Source organism: Desmodus rotundus, chromosome 7 (genome assembly GCF_022682495.2).
Source record: "Desmodus rotundus isolate HL8 chromosome 7, HLdesRot8A.1, whole genome shotgun sequence".
Taxonomy (NCBI): Eukaryota; Metazoa; Chordata; class Mammalia; order Chiroptera; family Phyllostomidae; genus Desmodus; species Desmodus rotundus.
In genome coordinates, this window is record NC_071393.1 from 98,566,787 (window position 1) to 98,591,262 (window position 24,476).

Below are 24,476 nucleotides of genomic sequence, written 5' to 3' on the forward strand. Positions count from 1 at the left end.
ATAGTCCAGCACTCAATACACTGAGCCACACCAGTCAGGGATCATTTTCTGATAATTTTAACATATATATATATATATATATATATATATATATATATATATATATATATGTGTATAATGTGTATATATTTAATATTACATATTATTTTTACATTTTTAAGTACCTAATATACATGGAACCTGGAGTATGAGTTTTTCCACATTTTATTTACTTCATATCCTCACCTACACTTAGCATTATAGTAAGTATAAAATGATATCACATTATGGTTTGAAAGTGCATTTTATAGATTACCAATGAAGTATGAGCATATTTTCATATACTTATTAGTCATTCATATTTCCCACTCTGTGCCTGTTTGCCTTTGTCAGTCATTTATTGGAATATATTTTTCTTTTTGTATTGTATAAGTTTTAAATATTTGGTATAAATCTTTTGTTCATTATTTGTTTTATATCTATCTTTTGCCACTTTATAATATGACTTTACTCTCTTGATGGTATATTTTAATAAACAGAAGTTTTATATTTAAAACTACTCCATTTAATATTTTCCTTTATGGTTTATACTCTTTATATTTTCATAAATCTTCCCCTACCTCAAAGTTATAAAATATTCTCCTATAATATTTGGTTTTAAAGTTTTATATGTATCTTTTTAAAATTTTTTATTGTCATAAAATACACATAAAATTTACCATCTTAACCATTTGAAGTGTCAGCTCAGTGATATTAATTACATTCATGTTATTGTACAGCCATCGCCACCATCCGTCTCCAGAACTCTTTCCATCTTACAAAACATGTATATCCATGAAACACTAAGTCCCCATTCCCTCCTCCTCCCAGACTCTGGCAACCTCCATTGTACTTCTTCTCTCTGTGAAGTTAACTACTCTAAGAATCTTACATAAGTGGAATCATACAGTATTGTATTTGTCTTTTTCTGACTGGCTTAATCCACTTAGCATAATGCCCTGAAGTTTCATCCATGTTGTAGCATATATCAGCAGTTTTTCCTTTTGAAGGCTGAATAACATTCCATTGTGTGTGTGTGTATATACACACTACATTTTGCTTACCCATTTATCTGTCAATAAATATTTGGGTTGCTTCCATGTTTTAGTGACTGTGAATAATGCTGTTATAAACATTGGTGCACAAATATCTCTTTGAGACCCTGCTTTAAATTCTTTGGGTATACACCTAGGAGAAGAATTGCTGAATCATCTGGTAATTCTATTTTTCAATTTTTGAGGAATCACCATATAATATTCCACTGTGATTATACCATTTTCCATTCCCACTAACAGTGTAGTTTCTCTAAATTCTTGCCAGCACTTCTTATTTTGTGGTTTTATTTCATTTTATTTTTTATAGTAACCATTTTTATATGTGAGGTGGTATCTCATTGTGGTTTTGATTTGCATTTTATTTCCTAATTTCTCTTGTGATTTTTTTGATCCATTTGGTGTTTATGAGTATGTTGCATACTTCCACAAATTTGTGAATTTTCCAGTTTTACTTCTGTTACTGATTTCTACCTTTATCCCTTTGTAGTTAGAGAAGATATTTTGTCTTATATCTGTCTTTTAAAAACCTATTGAGACTTAAGTTTTAGTGTAACATGTTCTATTCTGGAGAATGTCCCATATGCACTTGAGAAGAATGGGTATTCTGCTGTTGTGTAGAGTGCTCTATATATGTCTGTTAGATCTAGTTGGTTTATTATATTGTTTGAGTCCTGTGTTTTCTTGCTTATCTTCTATCTGGTTGTTCTATCCATTATTAAGCATGAGGTATTGAAGTTCCCACTTTTGCTTCACATATTTTGATGGCCTTCTATTGGGTGCATAAATGTTTACAACTTACATCTTGCTGTACTGAAACTTTTAAAATATAATGTCCTTCTTTGGTTCTTGTAACCTTTATGATTTTATGATTTAAAGTCTACTTTGTCTGACTTAAAGTCTATTTTGTCTGATATTAGTACAGCCACTCCTATTCTCTTTTGGTTAGCATTTGTATTAAATATATTTTTCATCCTTTCACTTTCAACCTGTTGTGTTTTGGATCTAAAGTGAATCTCTTGTATACAACTTGTAGTTGGATCACGATTTTTTTTTTATCCATCCTGACAGTCTCTGTATTCGATTAGAGAGTTTAATTCATTTACATTTAATGTAATTACTGATAAGGAGGGATTTACTTCTGCCATTTGGCTGCTTGTTTTCTTTATGCCTTATACCTATTTTGTCCCTCATTTCTTGCATTACTGTATCCTTATGTGTTTAGATCATTTTTTTGCAGTGTATCATTTTTATTCCCTTATCATTTCCATTTCTACACATAGTCTATGCTATGGTCTGAATGTTGGTACCCCCACCCCCAACTTCATATATTGAAATCCTGGACTTCCAGCCAAGATGGAGGCGTAGGTAGACACACTGTGCCTCCTTGCACAACCAAAAGGAGGAGAACAACAATCTAAACACAAAAAACAACCAGAACTGACAGAACTACATGGAAGTCCGACAACCAAGGAAATAAAGAAGAAACATTCATCCATACTGTAGGAGGGGCAGAGCCGGGCAGCCAAGCAGAGAGGACTCATGGCAGGGTGGTGGCTGGAGAACCCAGCAAGGTGGTGGATTATGGAGCAGGGAGGGCAAGGCTGCAGCTGGCTTGCAAGGCAACAAACTGCGCAACCCAGGGCTCCAGCATGGGGAAATAAAGCCTCAAATCACTGATTGAAAACACCTGTGGGGGTTGAGGCGGTAGTGGGAGAAACTCCCAGCCTCACAGGAGAGTTTGTTGGAGAGACCCACTGGGGTCTAGAACATATACAAACCTACCCACCTGGGAATCAGCACCAGAAGGGCCCAACTTCATTGTGGGTACTAGAGGAAGTAACTGAAAACCGGCAGAGAGCAGAACAAGTGCCATTCCTCCCTTTTGGACCCCTCCCCCGCAGACAGCCTCACACATAGCTATGAGCATTGCCTCGCCCTGGTGAATACCTAAGGCTCTGCCCCTTTACCTAACAGGCACGCCAAGACAAAAAAAAAAAAAAAAAATTGGCCCAAATGAAAGAACAGATCAAAGCTCCAGAAAAAATACAACTAAGCAACAAAGAGATAGCCAACCTATCAGATGCACAGTTCAAAACACTGGTAATCAGGATGCTCATAGACTTGGTTGAATTTGGTCACAAATTAGATGAAAAAAAAATGAAGGCTATGCTAAGTGAAACAAAGGCAAATGTACAGGGAACCAATAGTGATGGGAAGGAAACTGGAACTCAAATCAACACTGTGGACCAGAAGGAAGAAAGAAACATCCAACCAGAAAAGAATGAAGAAACAAGAATTCAAGAAAATGAAGAGAGGCTTAGGAACCTCCAGGACATCTTGAAATGTTCCAACATCCAAATTATGGAAGTACCAGGAGAAGAGGGAGAGCAACAAATTGAAAACTTATTTGAACAAATAATGAAGGAGGACTTCCCCAATCTGGCAAAGGAAATAGACTTCCAGGAAGTCCAGGAAGCTCAGAGAGTCCCAAAGAAGCTGGAGCCAAGGAGGAACACACCAAGGCACATCATAATTACATTACCCAAGATGAAAGAGAAGGAGAGAATCTTAGAAGCAGCAAGAGAACAGGACACAGTTACCTACAAAGGAGTTCCCATAAGACTGTTAGCTGATTTCTCCAAAGGACCTTACAGGCAAGAAGGGGCTGGCAAGAAGTATTCCAAGTCATGAAAGGCAAGGACCTACATCCAAGATTTCTCTATCCAGCAAAGCTTTCATTTAGAATGGGAGGGCAGATAAAGTGCTTCTCAGATAAGGTCAAGTTAAAGGAATTCATCATCACCAAGCCCTTATTATATGAAATGTTAAAGGGATTTATCTAAGAAAAAGAAGATAAAAAATAAGAACAGTAAAATGACAGCAAACTCACAGTTATTAACAACCACACCTAAAACAAAAAGTAAACTAGGCAAACAACTAGAACAAGAACAGAACCACAGAAATGGAGATCACATGGAGTGTTATCAACAGGGGAGTGGAGGGGGGAGAGAGGGAGAAAAAGTACAGAGAATAAGTAGCATAAATGGTAGGTAGAAAATAGACAGGGGGAGGGTAAGAATAGTATAGGAAATGTAGAAGCCAAAGAACTTATATGTGTGACTCATGGACATGAACTAAAAGGGCGGAATGTGGGTGGGAGGGGGTGTGCAGGGTGGAGGGAAGTGAAGGTGGGAAAATGGAACAACTGTAATAGCATAATCAATAAAATATATTTTTAAAAAAATAGAGGGGAAGGGAAGGAGAAAGAGAATTATCCATGTGTGAGAGAAACATTGATTGGTTGCCTCTCATACACCCCCAACTGGGGACCTGGCCTGCAACCCCAGTATGTGCCCTGACTAGGAGTCAAACCAGTGACCTTTCAGTTCTCAGGCCAGTGCTCAATCCACTGAGCCACACCAACAAGGGCTGAAAACCACTGACTTTAAACAGCTGAAGTATATGGTGTGTAAATTATACCTCAATATAAAACTGTTACAAAAAAACCCTGAAAAAGTACATAATCCTTACTCTTCTCAAACTTAATTTCTTTGATGGCTACCATTATCTCCAAACAAATAAATATTACAAAAAGTTAAAAAAAAATAAAGAATGTATGACTCTGTTCTGAGTCCCTATATGTATTTCCTCCTATGTATATTCAGCTTTAAAAAATTTCTCAAGTTTCTTTCATGTGAATAAGCTTATTTCTAGAGGATGAGGAAAGTGTCCACTAAAGTCATTTTATTCCTCTTTTCTAAAAGTAGATTCCTTTGTTGTTATTTTCTTTCTCACCGTGCAAACAGAGATCTCTGCATGATGTAGAGCTGTTTTGAAAACAAAATTGTTTGATTTGGTCAGATGATCAGAAAGACCAGATATAAGTCTTTCTGAGATATGGTGTGAAGGACATTAATATATGGCATTTAAAATGGGCATTTCTAGTTCTACTGTTTTCCTGTTTCAGATGTTTGAGAGTTAAGAGGCATATACATATTTCTTGGTATTTTGTGGTGATTACCTGAATAAAATGCTGTTTTACTCAACAGGTGGGTTTTCAGAAAAGGCATATGAATGGAGCTCAGAAGAGGAGGAGCCACTGAAGAAGGCAGGACCAGTCCAAGTCCTTATTGTCAAAGATGACCATTCCTTTGAGTTAGATGAAACCGCACTAAATCGAATCCTTCTCTCAGAGGCTGTCAGAGACAAGGAGGTCGTTGCTGTATCTGTTGCTGGAGCCTTTAGAAAAGGAAAATCATTCCTAATGGACTTCATGTTGAGATATATGTACAACCAGGTATGTAGAGGTGTTTTAAAAAGTTTTCTGTTTCTGTGCTTCTGTCACTTTGTGTTTTTATTTAGTAGTGTCCATTATTTCCATTTCTATTATTATATATCCTAAATATGAACCAGTTTTAAAATGCTATGGTGTAATCATTTCAACTTTGGTGCTTTGGGTACCAACTATGTAGGCCACTTTTGTCTGAAACCACTTGGCCACATTTCACATAGAACATAACTTGTTTTTTACTCTTTTAAAAATAGACACCGTATAGTAATATGATTATAAATTTTACATGCTGTAGGGTTTAAAATGTCAAATAACTTTTGTCATAACTTTTTTATTGTAATCATTTTCCAGTCCAAATTTATTATGACATTTTTCAAGCATTTGGCAAAGTTCAAAGAATTTTGCACTGAATACCTGAATATCTACTGCCTAGACTCTATCATTGACATTAACATTCTTGCTTTATATCACATGTGTCTCCAACTATTATTTCCATCCATCACTTCATCATATGTTTCTCCTTCATTTCAGAGAAAAAAAAGTAAATTGCTGATATTAGTATACTTTCCATCAATATTTCAATTATGATAGATTTTAGTCGTTATTTACTTTTTTCATTGTAAAATTTACATGCAATTACATGCACAAATCTCAAAAGTATATTTGCATATTTTTGGAAATGCACATACCTCTGTAGCCCCAAATTTTATCAAGTATATCTTGCCTTTACCCCAGAAAGTTCTGTCTTATCTTTTCACACTCATTTCTCACCCTTACCCCACCCCAGAAGCAACCAACAGTATCACAACATTTGAGACAACAGTATAGTATGGAAATGAGACTTTAAGGGACACAGGATAAACCAAAAGCAGAGGGATAAATAGAAGATTAGAGCTGGGGAACAAAGAGTTGGGAAACAAAGAGTTGGGAGTAGAGAGCATACAAGTATTTTTTTCTACACTTTTACCCATAGCAATTCTGGTGCAAATATGAATTTTGAGGCAGAATAGACACTACCTAAAGAAACTTTGCATTATGTACTTATACCATAATTACTCATTTTGGATTGATCTTCTATAGTTGAGTTATTTTTGAACAATTTGGTAATGTTAACTTTAACATCTTATATCTTTTTTAAAAAAGATTTTTATTTATTTATTTTTAGAGAGAGGCAGGGAAGGAGAAAGAGAGGGAGAGAAACATCAGTGTGTGGTTGCCTCTTGCGTGCTCCTTACTGGGGACCTGGCTTGCCATCCAGGCTTGTGCCCTGAGTGAGTGGGCATTGAACCAGTGACTCTTTGGTTTGCAGGCTGGTGCTCAACCCACAGAGCCACACCAGCCAGGGCAACATCTTGTATTTTTAATGCCAGTTCATACAAATTAAGAACAGAACTGCTAAAATACTCAGGCTTTGAAAGCAGGCAAAACTCTTACCATTTTCTATACAAACATCAGTGTGCTACTTAACACAGATGAGAAAATTGAATGAACAAAATCCGTACACTTTACATTCTTTGGGATTATACAGTTTTAGGTATATTCATAGTTTTAACTGTTAAACATTTGAGTGAAATACTCAATAACACTTGTCATGCTGCTAGTGTTAAATAGCATTTACTCAAGTTAAAGTGTAACAGATTTATTTTGGTTTTGTTTTTCTGCACTTACTACTAGGTGCCTCTCCTCCTGCTATTCATTCCCTTCTTCCCCAATACCAAAGTAGTATGTTGTTTATATCCAGATATAGTATGTTCTCTCATATCTTTATTGCTTTGTTTCTGGAATGCCCTCCCCAAGTTTGCTCATCTGGAAAATTCTTAAACATCTTTCAAGTCTTAGTTCAAACATCACCTCTCCTTTAAGTCTTACCTGACCAAGAGTTAGTTATTTCTTTTCTTATGCTTCCATCTTTCCCTACTCCCATTTTGCTCCCTTATGCTCCCATCTTTCCATACACTCCCATTTTGGCATGCATATATGCATTTTAATGGTTTGCTAGCATGTCTGATCCCTGTTGGGCTAGGAGCTTTCTCTGGTCTGGATATCTTTGTATAAAATGTGGCAGGCGACTGCTCCTCTGCAATTACTTTTTGGATGAATAAATAAAAGAATTGTATCAATACAATAGATGTGAATATGTTGTTTCCTTTTGACTAGAGTTGGAGAGAGATACAAACCTGAATGGATGAATTGAAAATACTATATCACCTACTTAGTTTTGTATCATAGACTTTCTTAATTTATAGGAATCAGTTGATTGGGTTGGAGATTACAACGAACCATTGACTGGTTTTTCATGGAGAGGTGGGTCTGAACGAGAGACTACAGGAATCCAGATATGGAGTGAAGTCTTCCTTGTCAATAAACCTGATGGTAAAAAGGTATGATGTGAACTTCTTAAAGAAAATAGATTTTTCACATGCAACAGTTACTGCTTTTCAGGATCCTCAAAAACTCTCTTGAAAACTAATTTTTGGACATTTGACATGATGTTTAGAAGGGAAGTGGGTAGCATTGTATTACATGTTCCCTATATCTCTTTCTAGTGAACAAGGCAGGGAAAATTGTGGAGACTATGGAACAGTAGATCAGCTAACGTCTAAACTTTGTTTCAATGTTGTTTCTGTTATTTTGGATTACCTGTAAAAATTAATCTTATAGTATTCAGCAGCGAATTAATATTTTTATTTTCTGTGGCATTCATGGCACATGTAAAAATACAGTACTCATTATTAGAGATTTACTTTAGTTCTTATGGTATTAACTTTGTGGTAACCTAACACTCTACCTGTTCTATAAAATGTCGATAACATACTCTACTTGCTTATAGGTTGCAGTGCTATTGATGGATACACAGGGTACCTTTGATAGTCAGTCAACTTTGAGAGATTCTGCCACAGTGTTTGCCCTTAGCACAATGATCAGTTCAATACAGGTATGGAATACAATAAATTCATTTTTATGGATGTTTCTGTCACTAAAAATTATGGGTATATGTATCTCTACATGTGTGTGCTAGGGAGACAACAGAAATGGTAAATAATGTATATTATTTGGCTCAATTAGCATACTAGTTCTTATAAATGTACTCCATGAGATACAAGTGTTTTTGCTATTGTCATCTAATTTCTGGTAAGTTTTCAAATTGCCTACTTTAGTCAGAAAAGGTTATATTATCTTATTGATAAGTTTTTCTGTTTAAAGCATGTAATAAACTTAATAATGTTAATTCTTATAATGTATGCAGATATATTGGGATAAACTATTATAAATTCTATTTTACGAAACAGGATTTATAAATACAAAATTTTATTTTACATAGAAGAAACATTTATAAATATTAAAAAATTATATGTGTTCACAACTTTTTAAAACATTTTAATATATATTTAGGAAAATGTCTCCTTATAAAAATGATTATCTCCCTTTCCTTTCCTTTTTTCTTTCCCTGTCTTTTATTAAGTATGTCTTTGAGGTTATTGTAGGCTTTTTATAAGTTGTCCTAAAAGTCCTTTGAGAAATTTACTGTAACACTAGAACCCATAGCATAAAAGATTTTAAGACTATTTAAAGTATTTTTTATTTATTTAAAAGAGCAAAAAGAGATAGTACATAAGAAACAGACTGTTAAAAGAAAGGTAAGATAGTTTAAAAAGGTAGGAATGACAAACTGGTTAGAATGAGTAAGTCACACCTGAAGTTATAACTAGAGAAAATGGAGCTAGTGTGATGTTGCAATAAAGGCATCTTGTGTGGGTAGGACAACAATGAGAGGATGGATAGAATAAAACTGAATTTTTTAAATGAAGGACTTTAAGATAAAAAGCCATAATTATAACCTATGATTGATTAACATTTAAAAATAATTTCCTAAATCTATGACCCTTTAAAATACTGACTTATCTAATTTCTTCATAATCAACAGTATGTCATTTACACAAACTGTTTAGACCAGACTGACTTTGCCTTTTTAATATTTATGATTTACTACTTATATTTTACCTGAAGACATTGAATATTTTCACTGAAAAACCTAAGTCCTTTAAGTAGTGACTATTTGTTATTATCTGAGAAATGATCTATTTAAAAGTACACTGTTTGTAATAGTACATAAAAAATTACATCCTTAACTTTTCTTTGAAGTTACTGATATTTATTCCCCTCAAAATAATGTCTTGATGCAGTAACCCATTCATGAAGCAATAATGCATATGTTTACTGGTGGGGGAATGATATTCAGAACCTAACTTTTGAATTCTGGCCAAGATGGAGGTGTAGGTAGATAACATTGCCTCCTCACACTATCAAAAGAAGGACAACAAATTTAAAAACAAAAAATAACCAGAACTGCCAGAAAACCAAACTGTATGGAAGTCTGACAACCAAGGAGGTAAAGAAGAAACATTCATCCAGACTGGCAGGAGGGGCAGAGACTGACAGCCAGGGTGGAGAGGACTTGCAGCAAGGCGGTGGCTGTTGGAGCGGGTGGTCCCACATTTGTGTGGGGATAAACCAGAAGGAACAACTGGAGAGCGAGACAGAAGATGCAACCCAGGGTTCCAGCATGGGGAAATAAAGCCTCAAAACCTCTGACTGAAAAACCCGTGGGGGTTGCAGCAGCAGGAGAAACTCTGTCTCACAGGAGAGTTCACTGGAGAGACCCACAGGGTGCTAGAACATACACAAACCCACCCACCTGGGAATCAGCACCAGAAGGACCCAATTTGCTTATGGGTAGCAGGGGAAGTCTCTGGAACCCAGCAGAGAGTGGAGCAAGCAGCGTTTTCCCCTCTCAGACCCCTCCCCCACATATAGCACCACAACACAGCAACTTGGGTTGCCCCTCCCTGGCCAAAACTTAAGGCTCCACCCCTTACTACATAACAGGTGTACACAGACAAAAAAAATATGGCCCAAATGAAAGAACAGATCAAAGCTCCAGAAAAAAATACAACTAAGCAACAAAGAGATAGCCAACCTATCAGATGCAGAGTTCCAAACACTGGTAATCAGGATGCTCACAGGAGTGGTTAAGTATGGTCGCAAAATAGAGGAAAAAGTGAAGGCTATGCAATGTGAAATAAAGGAGCAAAGTGAAATAAAGGAAAATGTATAGGGAACCAACAGTAAAGGGAAGGAAACCAGGACTCAAATCAATGGTTTGGAATGAAAGGAAGAAATAAACATTCAACCAGAACAGAATGAAGAATCAAGAATTCAAAAAAATGAGGAGAGGCTTAGGAACCTCCGGGACATCTTGAAATGTTCCAACATCTGAATCATAGGTGTGCCAGGAGGAGAAGAGGAAGGGCAAGAAATTGAAAACTTAGTTGAAAATATAATGAAGGAGAACTTCCCCAAGCTGGCAAAGGAAATAGATTTCCAGGAAGGAAGTCCAGGAAGCTCAGAGAGTCCCAAAGAAGTTGGACCCAAGGAAGCACACACCACATCATAATTACACTACTCAAGATTAAAGATAAGGAGAGAATCTTAAAAGCAGCAACAGAAAAGGAGAAAGTTAACTACAAAGGAATTCCCATAAGACTATCAGCTGATTTCTCAAAAGAAACCTTACAGGCAGGAAGGGGCTAGAAAGAAGTACTTGAAGTCATGAAAGGCAAGGACCTACATCCAAGATTATTCTATCCAACAAAGCTATCATTTAGAATGGAAGGGCAGATAAAGTGCTTCCCAGATAAGGTCAAGTTAAAGGAGTTCATCATCACCAAGCCTTTATTATATGAAAAGTTCAAGGAACTTAGATATCTAAGAAAAAGAAGATGGATGACCAAAAATATGAACAGTAAAATGACAACAAACTCACAACTATCAACAACTGAACCTAAAATATAACGAAAACAAAAACAAACTAAGCAAACAACTAGAACAGGAACAGAGTCACAGAAATGCAGATCACATGGAGGGTTAATAGCAGGGAGAGGGAAGGGAGAATGGTGGGAAAGATACAGGGAATAAGAAGCATACATGGTAGGTACAAAAAACACAGGGGAAGGTTAATAATAGTATGGGAAATGGAGAAGCCAAAGAACTTTTATGTACAACCCATGGACATGAACTAAGGTGCGGGAATGCTGGTGGGAGGGGAGGTGCAGGGCGGAGGGGAATAAAGATGGGACAACTGTAATAGCATAATCAACAAAATATAGTTTAAAAAAATAACTTTCATGCGATGAAACTTTCTGTCGACATAACTAAGATAATTGTGAACAAGTCAACAATTGTTTTCAAGACAATGATATATTTGGGTTATTCATATTTAGATCACCATTATTTATAAGTAGGAGTGCTTTATTGACTATTGTTAAATTGGGTTCATAAAGTAATTTTTATATTCTTCCTTCAGAACAGGTAGCTATTGCTTTTCTGGAACAATTTTATGATCATTGTACATTGTTCATTGTTTCTTAAGCTTCTTTTAGTCCTTGATTAAGGTCTTATAAATATCATTGTACAAGAATGTACTTGAACAACAATAAAAAAATGTGAAAAAAGAAAAAAACAAACAAAAAAGGAATGTATGTAAGAGAGTTCCAGTTTGTGATAATTGATATTTAGAAAAATAAAGAATGACAAAGTGAGTACTGAGGATGATGCTAATGATTTTCCCATTTTATTTCTTAATCAAGGTATATAACTTATCCCAAAATGTCCAGGAGGATGATCTTCAGCACCTCCAGGTAACAACATTTATACTCTTTTTTAAAATATCTGGTAATATATTAAGCATGTATAGCAGAACTTCAGGATTTGGTTGGGTCTTCTTCTGTCTGGAAAACTTTAATTCAGAAAGCTTTATGAACGTAACCAAAAGGATGCTATTTCCAGGGTATTTTTATCCAGCCTTGTATGGTTATGTTCTTTCTAAATTAATTTTGAAATACCTTTGTTTCTGTAAATCAACTTGCTGCTGGCCCTGTATATGTGAAAATATGTGGCAAATTAGAATGAAAAAGGAGTCTTTGGTTTAAAAAATGACCCAAAATGTGAAGTTGGAAGTCTTAGGGTCAGGGATTTAATAATTGTTAGTATGATATGAGTTGTATGCCAGTTTTTTCCCTGTGGACTACTTTCTACCCTAAAAACTATGGAGGGGCTACTTGATGATAACTCATGTACTTCTGTTTTAGATCTGAAAGTGACTTCAATGACACCTTATACTTCGTGTTTTATACATGAGGAAAATTTGGCTGAAAGAAATAAGACTTGCCTAAATTCTTGTGGCTAATTAGTGGTAGACTAGAAATAAAAATGTGGTCATCTGACAGCTCAATGCTCCTTCTACTCTCCAAGCAGCATTTAAATCTCAAGTAAAAGATTAGATATTTCCTAAAGATACTTCCCATCTCTGTAACACTCTGCTCTCTTTCAATTCATGTTTATATTGGTTACATAGCAAAGCCTATTGTTTCTCTGATAGTTGCCCTCTGCATATTTTATAGGAAATTTTGCTTTCAATATATTATTTTATCTTGGCAATAAGAGTCATGTACAAATTTAACAGAAAACAAAGGATGATAAAGCAGGGTAATTTGTAACATCAAAATATCATTTGAGTTCACAACCAGCATTACTCCCACCAAATACATTTCTTGTACATCTCACTGACCATTTTTTGACAACTAGAAAATATGCCAAATGTTAGATGTTTCTTATAATAAGTTCAATTATTTTTTCAGGCATGTACTGTTCATTCAATACTAGTTTTAGGGATTTCTAGAAAAGGAATGGTTTGGGACTTTTACATTAAGTAAATTATCTTGTTTGAGATCATTTAAAATTTTTGCTATAAATGACAACATCTCAGTCTTCCTCAAAAACGACTGACTTCAATTTATGTTAACAGATAATTCTAATGAGTGTCTAATCTCTCAACCAGCTGCCCTTTAGATATGATAATCCAGACTTTCATTTAATAACTCTAATCAGATACCTAGTAACTACCCCTTACTTTCTAGATTCCCATAGCCCTCACAGGAGAGACAATGTGGCGCTGTGGAAGGTATTCTAAAGGGGCAAGGGATGGGTATCCTTGGTGTCAGCATTCTTCCCCAGCTCTGAGAAGCCACTGTGGCTTGTTACTCATGTGTATGCGGTGGCATTTCCTGTGTACACATGGGGAAACCCACTCCACCTCTCTGGATGAAACTCTCACCAGGGGCCTAATCACAGTCACCCTGTCAGGTCTGTGTTCTCTAAAATCTTCCACTTCTGGCAACACAAAAACTACCATGATGCCTCTCAATTGGGAGCAATAAGAAAATATGAGACAGCAGTGTATTTGTTCACTTTTTGTGTGAAGCAGTGTGACTGTTCACTTTTTAAGCCAAATGCTTATATCCCTTTGTAATAATCCAGGCCATTGTGCCATTAAGTGTCCTCAGGCAACAGCCTTTATAAAGATATCCTACATGGTTTATTGCTCTCTGGTCTGATTGTGCAAGTTTTGCTTTGAAAGGTCATTTAACATGTGTTTTCCTCCTCATCTTCCCTATCAGAAACCCCCCCCCCAAAAACCCAACTGTTCTATACTCTAGGTATAAAAGGTATTAGCTTTAAAGTGGGAACTTTATTCTTAAATGTACTTTATATATCCTTAATTTTAAAATATCTAATTACTCTACTATTTTATCTAGTTAGTTCCTTAAAATGATTAGCATAATCTTAATATAGTATTATCCTACAGTTTAGGGAAAAAATATAAATGGAAGAAAGACAAGAAGTTAAATTTTGCAGATACTAAAGTTTTCTTTGTGCATATGTGTTTGTGTGTATGATTTTCCTTAAAGCTTTTCACTGAGTATGGCAGACTGGCCATGGAGGAAACATTCCTGAAGCCATTTCAGGTGAGTTGGGGTTAAATGATGGTACATTCTTTTAAAATTTTCTTGAAGGCCATAAGTATTGAGAGGTGCTAGAACACACACAAACCCACAAGTTAATTAATTGAGAGGGTCTACTCCTTTCTCTTTTTAAAAATTTCATTGAAGAAGCTTGTTTGAATACCTCTTTAATGCTATTTGATGATTGGAGAAGATAGAAATAGGGAAATAAAAATTTAACAAATTGTGTTTTTTAAAAAAAGAAAGGGAAAATAAAAGAATGAACAAGATATTTTGGTTCTGCAAGAATATCAGCTTTTCACCCCTAAACCCAACCCTAGCAATGTCACATAAACCAGAAAAAAAAAATTGCTTGTCAAACATAAATCCTAAAAACAAATAAGTAATACTCCTGGCACAATAGAAGGTGGTTGCAAGCCACAGAAAAAGCTGGCTGAGCACCAGAAACAGCTTTCAGAGTTCTCTTCCTTACACACTGACCTGTGGGAACCATTACCTCTCTCTTACACTGAGTAACAGAAGATGAACCAACAGCTCAGCCTCTTCTGGGAACAGCAGGATAATATCAGAGCAATATCTACACTTGGATTGGGTGGTATAAGCAGATACTCTGGCCCCCTACCCCTATAATTATATACCAAGAACCAAGAGATTATATCTAAGTCAAACAGCCCTTAAAAACAGTTACCCGGAGGAGGAAGAGATTTAACAAGTCCAATTGTATTCATGATTTCAATAAATACAGATTTAAACACCAGGTAGAAGAGATTACTAGTTTCTGCCCTGGCTGGTGTGGCTTAGTGGATTGAGCAGCCTACGAACCAAAGAGTCACCGGTTTGATTCCCAGTAAGGTCACATGTCTCAGTTGCAGGCCAGGTCAGGTCCCCAGTAAGGGGTGCACAAGAGGCAACCACACATCGATGTTTCTCTCCCTCTTTCTCCCTCCCTTCCCCTCTAAAATAAATAAATAAAATCTTTTAAAAAAGAGATTACTAGTTTCTATAAAAATCAAACTAATCATCTATATGTTATTTATAAGAAACATACTAAAACGTAAGAATAAGATATACCACGCACATACTACATGAAAGAAAACTTGGGTAGCTATGTTGATGTGAGACCTCAAGTCAATAAGAATTATTTAGAATAAAGAAGTTGATAATGACAAAAAGTTCACTTCACTAGGACAATGTAAGAATTCTAAATATGAATGTCAAATAGTCTCAAAACATATAAAGTAGAAATTGATAGAATCGTAAGATGAAATGGGTAAATTCATTCAAACACAGCTTTCCTAACTATTGATTGGCCAAACAAATAGAAAATTGGTCAAGGGAGAGAGAGATGAAACACAGGGTTAATAAACTTGCTTTATTGGACATGTGTGAAATACTACACGTAACACAGGGAATAAACATTATTCTTAAGCATACAGGGTGCATTTACAAAAATTTACCACATACAATGTCACAGAGCATGTTTCCACAAATTTCAAAGGACTGAATTCATACTGACCTCATTCTATGACCACAGAATACTTTTTTAATTAAAAGTTAATAAGAAAGTGTTCATTTAAAAAAGCATACTTTGGAAATTTAAACATATATTTCAAAAATAACTCCTGAATCAATTCAAAATAAAAATAAAAATTTAGGAGAACCAAGATGGAGGCGTAGGTAGACACACTGCGCCTCCTCGCACAACCAGAACTGACAGAAAATCAAACGGCAAGGGGGTCCAACACCCAGGAAATACAAAATAAACATTCATCCAGACCGGTAGGAGGGGTGGAGATGGGCGTGCGGAGAGGACTCTCGTTGCCGTGGTGGGACCGAGACTGGCGGAGTGTGGGACGATGGGGCAGGCAGTCCGACCACTAGCAGACCCTGCGGCCCCACACTCACATTCCTGCACAGATAAACTGAGAGGGCTAGACTCTGAGTGGTGGAGAACGGGGCAGGCAGAGTGGTGGGTAGCAGACACTGCAGCCCCACACTCGCGCACAGATAAACCTGGACGAACAGCGGGGAGCAAAGCAGACCGCTTAACCCAGGGCTCCAGTGCGAGGAAATAGAGCCTCAGTCCTCTGATTGAAAACGCCCCTGGGGGTTGGGGCGGCTGCAGGAGAGACTCCCAGCCTCACAGGAGAGGTCGCTGGAGAGACCCACAGGGGCCTAGAGTGTGCACAAGCCCACCCACTCGGGAACCAGCACCAGAGGGGCCCAATTTGATTGTGGTTAGCGGAGGGAGTGACTGAAATCCAGCAGAGTGGAGCGGGTGCCATTGCTCCCTCTCGGCCCCGCCCCCACATACAGCATCACAGCACAGCGACCAGCGTTACCCCGCCCCGGGAACACCTAAGGCTCCGCCCTTTAAGTAACAGACTGGCCAAGACAAAAAAAAAATGGCCCAAATGACAGAACACTTCAAAGCTCCAGAAATAATTCAACTAAGCAACAAAGAGATAGCCAACCTATCAGATGCACAGTTCAAAACACTGGTAATCAGGATGCTCATAGACTTGGTTGAATTTGGTCACAAATTAGATGAAAAAAAATGAAGGCTATGCTAAGTGAAACAAAGGCAAATGTACAGGGAACCAATAGTGATGGGAAGGAAACTGGAACTCAAATCAACACTGTGGACCAGAAGGAAGAAAGAAACATCCAACCAGAAAAGAATGAAGAAACAAGAATTCAAGAAAATGAAGAGAGGCTTAGGAACCTCCAGGACATCTTGAAATGTTCCAACATCCAAATTATGGAGGTACCAGGAGAAGAGGGAGAGCAACAAATTGAAAACTTATTTGAACAAATAATGAAGGAGGACTTCCCCAATCTGGCAAAGGAAATAGACTTCCAGGAAGTCCAGGAAGCTCAGAGAGTCCCAAAGAAGCTGGAGCCAAGGAGGAACACACCAAGGCACATCATAATTACATTACCCAAGATGAAAGAGAAGGAGAGAATCTTAGAAGCAGCAAGAGAACAGGACACAGTTACCTACAAAGGAGTTCCCATAAGACTGTCAGCTGATTTCTCCAAAGAGACCTTACAGGCAAGAAGGGGCTGGCAAGAAGTATTCCAAGTCATGAAAGGCAAGGACCTACATCCAAGATTACTGTATCCAGCAAAGCTATCATTTAGAATGGAAGGGAAGATAAAGTGCTTCTCAGATAAGGTCAAGTTAAAGGAGTTCATCATCACCAAGCCCTTATTATATGAAATGTTAAAGGGACTTATCTAAGAAAAAGAAGATAAAAAATAAGAACAGTAAAATGACAGCAAACTCACAGTTATTAACAACCACACCTAAAACAAAAACAAGAGCAAACTAAGCAAACAACTAGAACAGGAACAGAACCATAGAGATGGAGATCACATGGAGGGTTGTCAATAGGGGAGCGGGAGGGGGAGAGTGGGGGGAAAGGTACAGAGAATAAGTAGCATAGATGATAGGTGGAAAATAGACAGGGGGAGGGTAAGAATAGTGTAGGAAATGTAGAAGCCAAAGAACTTATAAGTATGACCCATGGACATGAACTATAGGGGGGGAATGTGGGAGGGAGAGGGTGGGCAGGATGGAGTGGAGTGGGGGGGGAATGGGACAACTGTAATAGCATAATCAATAAATATATTTTAAAAAAATAAATAAATAAAAACTTGAAAATACTGTGAACCAAATGCTTTAAAAATTGTGCATGCTGATAATAAATACGATAATGAGAATAGTACTTAGAGGAAAAAATATAGCCCTAAAAGTTTATTTTAGAAAAGAAGAAAGGCAGAAAATCAGTTATGTAAGCACAAATTAAGAAAAACAACAGAAGAACCCTAAGGAAAAATAAAAGAACCTAGTAAGAATGACATGCTTCAAGATATATCAATCTTAAAAACATACTGTGGAGTGAAAAAAGTTGCCTTTTAAAGACTATCTACAGTATGATGGCATTTTTAATGTAGTTAAAAATGAGAAAAACTAAACAGCATATTGTTTAAGAATACACATACATGATAAAACTACAATGAAAGCAAAATTTAGGGTAGTGATTAGCACTGGAGAGGAGAAATAGGGATATGTCAAGGCGGACACACAGGAAGCTTCAATGTTATTGGTATGTTCAATTACTTAAGTGGGTTTGTGGATCCACAGGTATTTGTTTTATTAATGTGCTTAATAAAATACATAGAAGTTATTTTGTAGGTATCATATAAAAATATAAAAATCTTAAAAAATTAATAGTATGTCTCAAAACCAGCAATTACCAACTAGCAAATAGGGGTTTTTTTAAGGTATACCATTCACAATTAAAAAAAAAAAAACCTTTGGTAATCCACTCACAAAATATTAGGACTTTCATGGAGAAAAATTCAAGGATACATTAAAGATCATAAAGGGAAATTTGAATGAAACAGAGATGTATTTCAGATGGGATGATTTAATGTAGAAAACTTTGTTCTCCCCAAATTAATCCATAAATTCAGTGCAATTCCAATTAAACCCACCACAGGATTTCTAAAGAAATACAACACATTTTTCTATAACTTATATGGAAGAATTAAGTTCTATTTTTATTTAAGTCAATTTTTAAAAAGAAAATTCAAATTGGAGGATTGAATACACACTAAGAAACCACAGAAATGAAAATGGTGTGGTCCTGTACAGATAGAAGAAAAAAGCCCAGTGGAACTAAACAAACTCCAGATATAACCCCATATATATGGAAACCCTGTATTCAACAGAGGTGGTGTCATAAACCAGTGGGAAATGGATGGATTAGTAGCTTGAGTTTAGAAAAAATAATTTACTATTTCAATAAAAAGTTGAATCTCTATTAAACACTATGTATAGTAGTAAGCTCCAGTTGGATTAAAGAACTAAATATGAAAGTTAAAACTATACTAATAGAAGAAAATATTGGAAATATCCTCCTGAACTAAGGTGAAAAAACACTTATTTACCAAGACCCTCACAAAATAAACTGTGTAGTTAAAAATTGATGGGTATTGTTACATTAAAAGAGTATTTTTATCAGAGGACTGTGTAAGCAGAGTGAACAGATTGGTAAAAGATACTGACAGTGTCAAAAGTCAGCAAGGGCCTAATATATAGAATATGTAAGGAAGTTTTGCAAATAAGTAAGGAAGTTTTGCCAATAAAAAAAATAGGCAAAGGCACCACTACAGACCTATTAAAATGGCCAAATTTCAGAGCACTGACAAGACCAAATGCTCCACAAAAGAGGATGTGGAGCAACAGGTACTCTCATATATACTTGGTGGGAATGTAAAATGGTACAGCCACTTTGGAAGACAGTTGGCAGTTTCTTGCAAAATAATAAACATACTCTTAACATATGATCCAGTTATTGTACTCCTTGGTATTTACCCAAAGGAGTTGAAAACTTATGTCCACACAAAAAGCTGCAGACAGATGTTTACAGCAGCTTTATTCATAATTGCCAAAACTTGGAAGCAAACAAAATGTCCTTTAGTGCATGAATGGATAAATAAACTGAATATTATTCAGTGCTTAAAAAGGAAATGAGTTATCAATCTATGGAAAGGCATGGATAAACATTAAATACATATTACTAAGTGAAATAAGCCAAATTGAAAAGGCTACATATTGTATAATTCCAACTATATGACATTCTGGAAGAGGCAAAACAATGAAGACAAAGATCGGGATGGTGGGGGTGGCGAGGAATGGAGAAATGAATAGGCAGAGGACAGAGTATTTTTAAGGCTGTGAAAATACTCTATGTGATATTATAAAGATTGGTATATGTCATTATACCATTGTCCAAACCCATAGAATGTACAGCACTAAGAGTGAACCCTATGGAGTTTGAGTGATTGTGATGTGTCAATGCAGGTTCAATTTTGGTTTAAAAAAATGTACCATTCTGGTGAGTAATGTTGATAAATGGGGTGGCTGTGCATGTATAAGGACAGGTAGTACTAGCTAACACTTTATACTTTCCTCTTAATTAAAACTGCTCTAAAATAGTCTTAAAAAACCAAAATGTTCAAAAACGATAAACTGCATTTAATTTTTTAAAAAGAGTCTAAGCAAATTTGGCAACACAGCAGGGTTCAAAGTCAATATTCAGAAATCAGAGGCATTTTTATACACCAACAACAAAAGATCAAAATCAGAAATCAAGAAAAAAATCCCATTTGCAACAAGAAAAATAAAGTACCTCGGAATAAACCTTACGAAGGAGGTAAAAGACCTGCACTCAGAAAACTACACAACACTGAAGAAAGAAATTAAGGAAGACACAAATAAATGGAAGCATGTACTGTGTTCATGGATTGGAAGAATTAACATCATCAAAATGTCCATATACCTAAAGCAATTTACAGATTCAATGCAATCCCTATTAAAATACCAATGACATATTTCACAGATACAGGATAAACATTTCAAAAATTTATATGGAACTGTAAATGATCCTGCATAGCCACAGCAATTTTGAGAGAGAAGAACAAAGTAGGAGGGATCACAATAACTGATATCAAACTGTATTATAAGGCCACTGTAATCAAAACAGCCTTGTACTGGCATAAAAACAGACACATAGACCAATGGAACAGACAGAGCACCCAGAAATAAACCCAAGTCTCTATGGTCAATTAGTATTTGACAAAGGGGGCAGAAGCATAAAAATGGAGTAAAAATAGTCTCTTCAACAAATGGTCTTGGGAGATCTGGACAGCTACATGCAAAAAAATGAAACTCGACCACCAACTTACACCATACACAAAAATAAATTCAATGTGGATACAATTTAAATATAAGTCATAGGACCATAAAAGTCATAGAGGAGAACACAGGCAGGAAAATATCAGATATTCCACACAGTAATATTTTCAACGATATGTCTCCTAGAGCAAGACATAAAGGAAAGAATAAACAGATGAGATCTCATCAAAATAAAAAGCTTCTGCACAGCTAAAGAAAACATATTTGCAAATGATACTTTGGACAAGGGTTTTATCTCCAGAATATATAAAGGACTCACACAACTCCACTCCAGGAAGACAAATAACCCAATTAAAAAATGAGCAAAGGACTTGAACAGACACTTCTCCAGGGGTACATTTTGAGAGCCCAGAGAAATATGAAAAGATGCTCAGCATCACTAGCCATCAGAGAGGTGCAAATTAAAACCACAATGAGATATCACCTCACACTGGTGAGGATGGACATCATAAACAAATCAACAAACAAATGTTGGAGAGGTTGTGGAGCAAAGGGAACCCTAGTATACTGTTGGTGGGAATGCAGACTGGTGAAGCCACTGTAGAAAACATTATGGAATTTCCTCAAAATACTAAAAATGGAAGTGCCTTTTGACCTGGCAATTCCACTGCTGGGATTATACCCTAAGGATCCTGAAACACCAATTCAAAAGAACCTATGCACCCCAATGTTCATAGCAGCACAGTTCACAATAGCCAAGTGCTGGAAGCAACCTAAGTGCCCATCAGTAAATGAGTGGATAAAAAAAACTATGGTACATTTACACAATGGAATTGTATGCAGCAGAAAGAAAGAAAGAACTCCTACCCTTCTCAACAGCATGGATGGAACTGGAAAGCATTATGCTAAGTGAAACAAGCAAGGCAGTGAAAGAGAAACACCATATGATCTCACCTATAAGTGGAACCTAATTAACAAACAAGCAAGTAAAATACAACCAGAGACATTGAAATAAAGAACAATCTGACAGTAATCAGAGAGGAGGGGGGAAAGGGATGATAGGGGGTAATAAGGGGGCCATCAAGGAATATGTATGAAGGACACGTGGACAAAGCCAAAGGGGGTGGGTTCAAGGGTGGGAGGTGGGGATGGGTGGGGTGGTGGGGCATGGTGGGGTGAAAATGGAGACAATTTTACTTGAACAACAATAAAATAATGAAATTAAAAATAAAAAAGAGGCAGGGATATATAGGCAATCCACAGAAAGGAAACCTGAATGGCTAACACATTTTTGAATAATACCAAATCTTAATGATAATCATATAAAAATTAAAATGACATACCACTTTACACTCATTAAATACACAAAAAGTAGAATGTGCAGTTAATAAAAATGATAGAAAGAATTTGGATAAATGGGAATACCAGAACCTGTTAGTGAAAGTTTTGTGGAGCAGGGGAAATGTATATGGAAAGCCATTGGAGCACTGATAGAGTAGTAGAAGTAGTGGGGAGTTGGAGGCAACTTACGTGTCCATCAATAGAAGAATGGATACATAAAATATGGTGTAGAGCATACTCTGGAATATCTACAAAATCTGATGGGAGTGAACCAGCAGTATATATATACAGTAGCATGAATAATAGTGTTAAAACTCATACTGAATAGAGCAGAAAAAAGTTTGAGATCTATAACATATTATTTATGATTACTTAAAATACATATGCTATATATTGGATTGAAGAGCAGACACTTGAGAAATGGGAGTGGGGATCTGGGAAAAATATGATAAAATAAAGAAAAAGGGGCCTTAACATGGAGAGATAATGGTATGCTGTGAGTGACAGAGTATGAATCTCTCCCCTGTCATCTGGGGAGGGGATGGGGAGAGGAGATAGAGTAGAATAAAACCATTTCTTTCTGACAATCTATTATATGGTTTACAATACCTACTAGATTCTGTTGTCTTTTTAAACATTTGTCAGGCTGATAGTTGAAGTGTTATATGGTAATTAGGCTACTTGCTTTGATTTTTCTCTTCTCTGAATTTGTTACTCTCAGGATCCATTGGCATGGACTGGGGAACTGCATTGTAAATTCTGGAAAGGAATGTTAAGTCTTATCAGCAGGTATCATTGCTTCTTACACTCTGTCAGATTACTAAAACCAAATGACTTCCGGCCAAGATGGAGACACACTGTGCCTCCTCACACAAGCAAAAGAAGGACAACAAGAAATTTAAAAACAAAAAATAACCAGAACTGCCAGAAAATTGAACTGTATGGAATTCTGACAACCAAGGAGTTAAAGAAGAAACACTCATCCAGACCTGTAGGAGGGGCGGTGACAGGCAGCCAGGCAGAAAGGACTCACAGCAAGGCAATGGCTGGAGTACCAGGGTGGGGTGGACGAGGTGGCAGTCAAGGCGGTCCCATGTTTGCATGTGGATAAACTGAGAAGAACAACTGGACAGCAAGACAGAACATGCAACCCAGGGTTCCAGCATGAGGAAATAAAGCCTCAAAACCTCTGACTGAAAAAATCTGTGGCGATTGAGGCAGAAGGAGAAAGTTCCAGCCTCTCAGGAGAGGTTGTTACAGGGACCCACAGGATCCTAGAAGGTACACAAAACCACCCACCTGGGAATCAGCACCACAAGGATCCGATTTGCTTATGGGTAGCAGGGGAAGTCACTGAAAGCCAGCAGAGAGCTGAGCAAATGGCATTGTTCTCTCTCAGACCCCTCCCCCACCCACAACACCACAGTGCAGCGGAGTGGGTTGCCCTACCCTGGTGAATACCTAAGGCTCCACCCCTTACTACATAACAAGTGTACCCAGACAAAAAAAAATATGGCCCAAATGAAAGAACAGATCAAAGCTCCAGAAAAAATACAACTAAACAACAGAGATAGCCAACCTATCAGATGCACAGTTCAAAACACTGGTAATCAGGATGCTCACAGAATTGGTTGATTATGGTCATAAAATAGAGGAAAAAGTGAAGGCTATGCAAAGTGAATTAAAGGAAAATATAGAGGGAACCAACAGTGAAAGGAAGGAAACTGGGACTCAAATCAATGGTTTGGAATGAAAGGAAGAAATAAACATTCAACCAGAACAGAATGAAGAAGCAAGAATTCAAAAAAAATGAGGAGAGGCTTAGGAACCTCTGGGACAGCTTTAAACATTCCAACATCCGAATCATAGGTGTGCCAGGAGGAGAAGAGTAAGGGCAAGAAATTGAAAATTTATTTGAAAACATAATCAATGAGAACTTCCTCAATCTGGCAAAGGAAATAGACTTCCAGGAAGCTCAGAGAGTCCCAAAGAAGTTGGACCGAAGGAAGCACACACCAAGCCACATCATAATTACATTACTCAAGATTAAAGATAAGGAGAGAATCTTAAAAGCAGCAAAAGGAGAGAGTTACCTATAAAGGAGTTCTCGTAAGACTATCAGCCGATTTCTCAAAAGAAACCTTACAGGCGGGAGGGGGCTGAAAAGAAGTATTTGAAGTCATGAAAGGCAAGGACCTACA

At 36.7% G+C, this 24,476-nt stretch overlaps 1 protein-coding gene across 2 annotated transcripts in view; it reads left to right on the top strand.

Moving 5' to 3' along the window:
- Positions 1 to 24,476, top strand: part of ATL1 (atlastin GTPase 1) — a 60,547-nt gene that overhangs the window by 18,035 nt on the left and 18,036 nt on the right. For both annotated transcript variants that reach the window (XM_024567692.4, XM_045201573.3), the window contains exons 3-7: positions 5,123 to 5,370; positions 7,611 to 7,745; positions 8,195 to 8,299; positions 12,012 to 12,062; positions 14,172 to 14,228. In XM_024567692.4, coding sequence (XP_024423460.1) covers positions 5,123 to 5,370; positions 7,611 to 7,745; positions 8,195 to 8,299; positions 12,012 to 12,062; positions 14,172 to 14,228 — 596 coding nt within the window. The remainder of the gene's footprint in view (positions 1 to 5,122; positions 5,371 to 7,610; positions 7,746 to 8,194; positions 8,300 to 12,011; positions 12,063 to 14,171; positions 14,229 to 24,476) is intronic.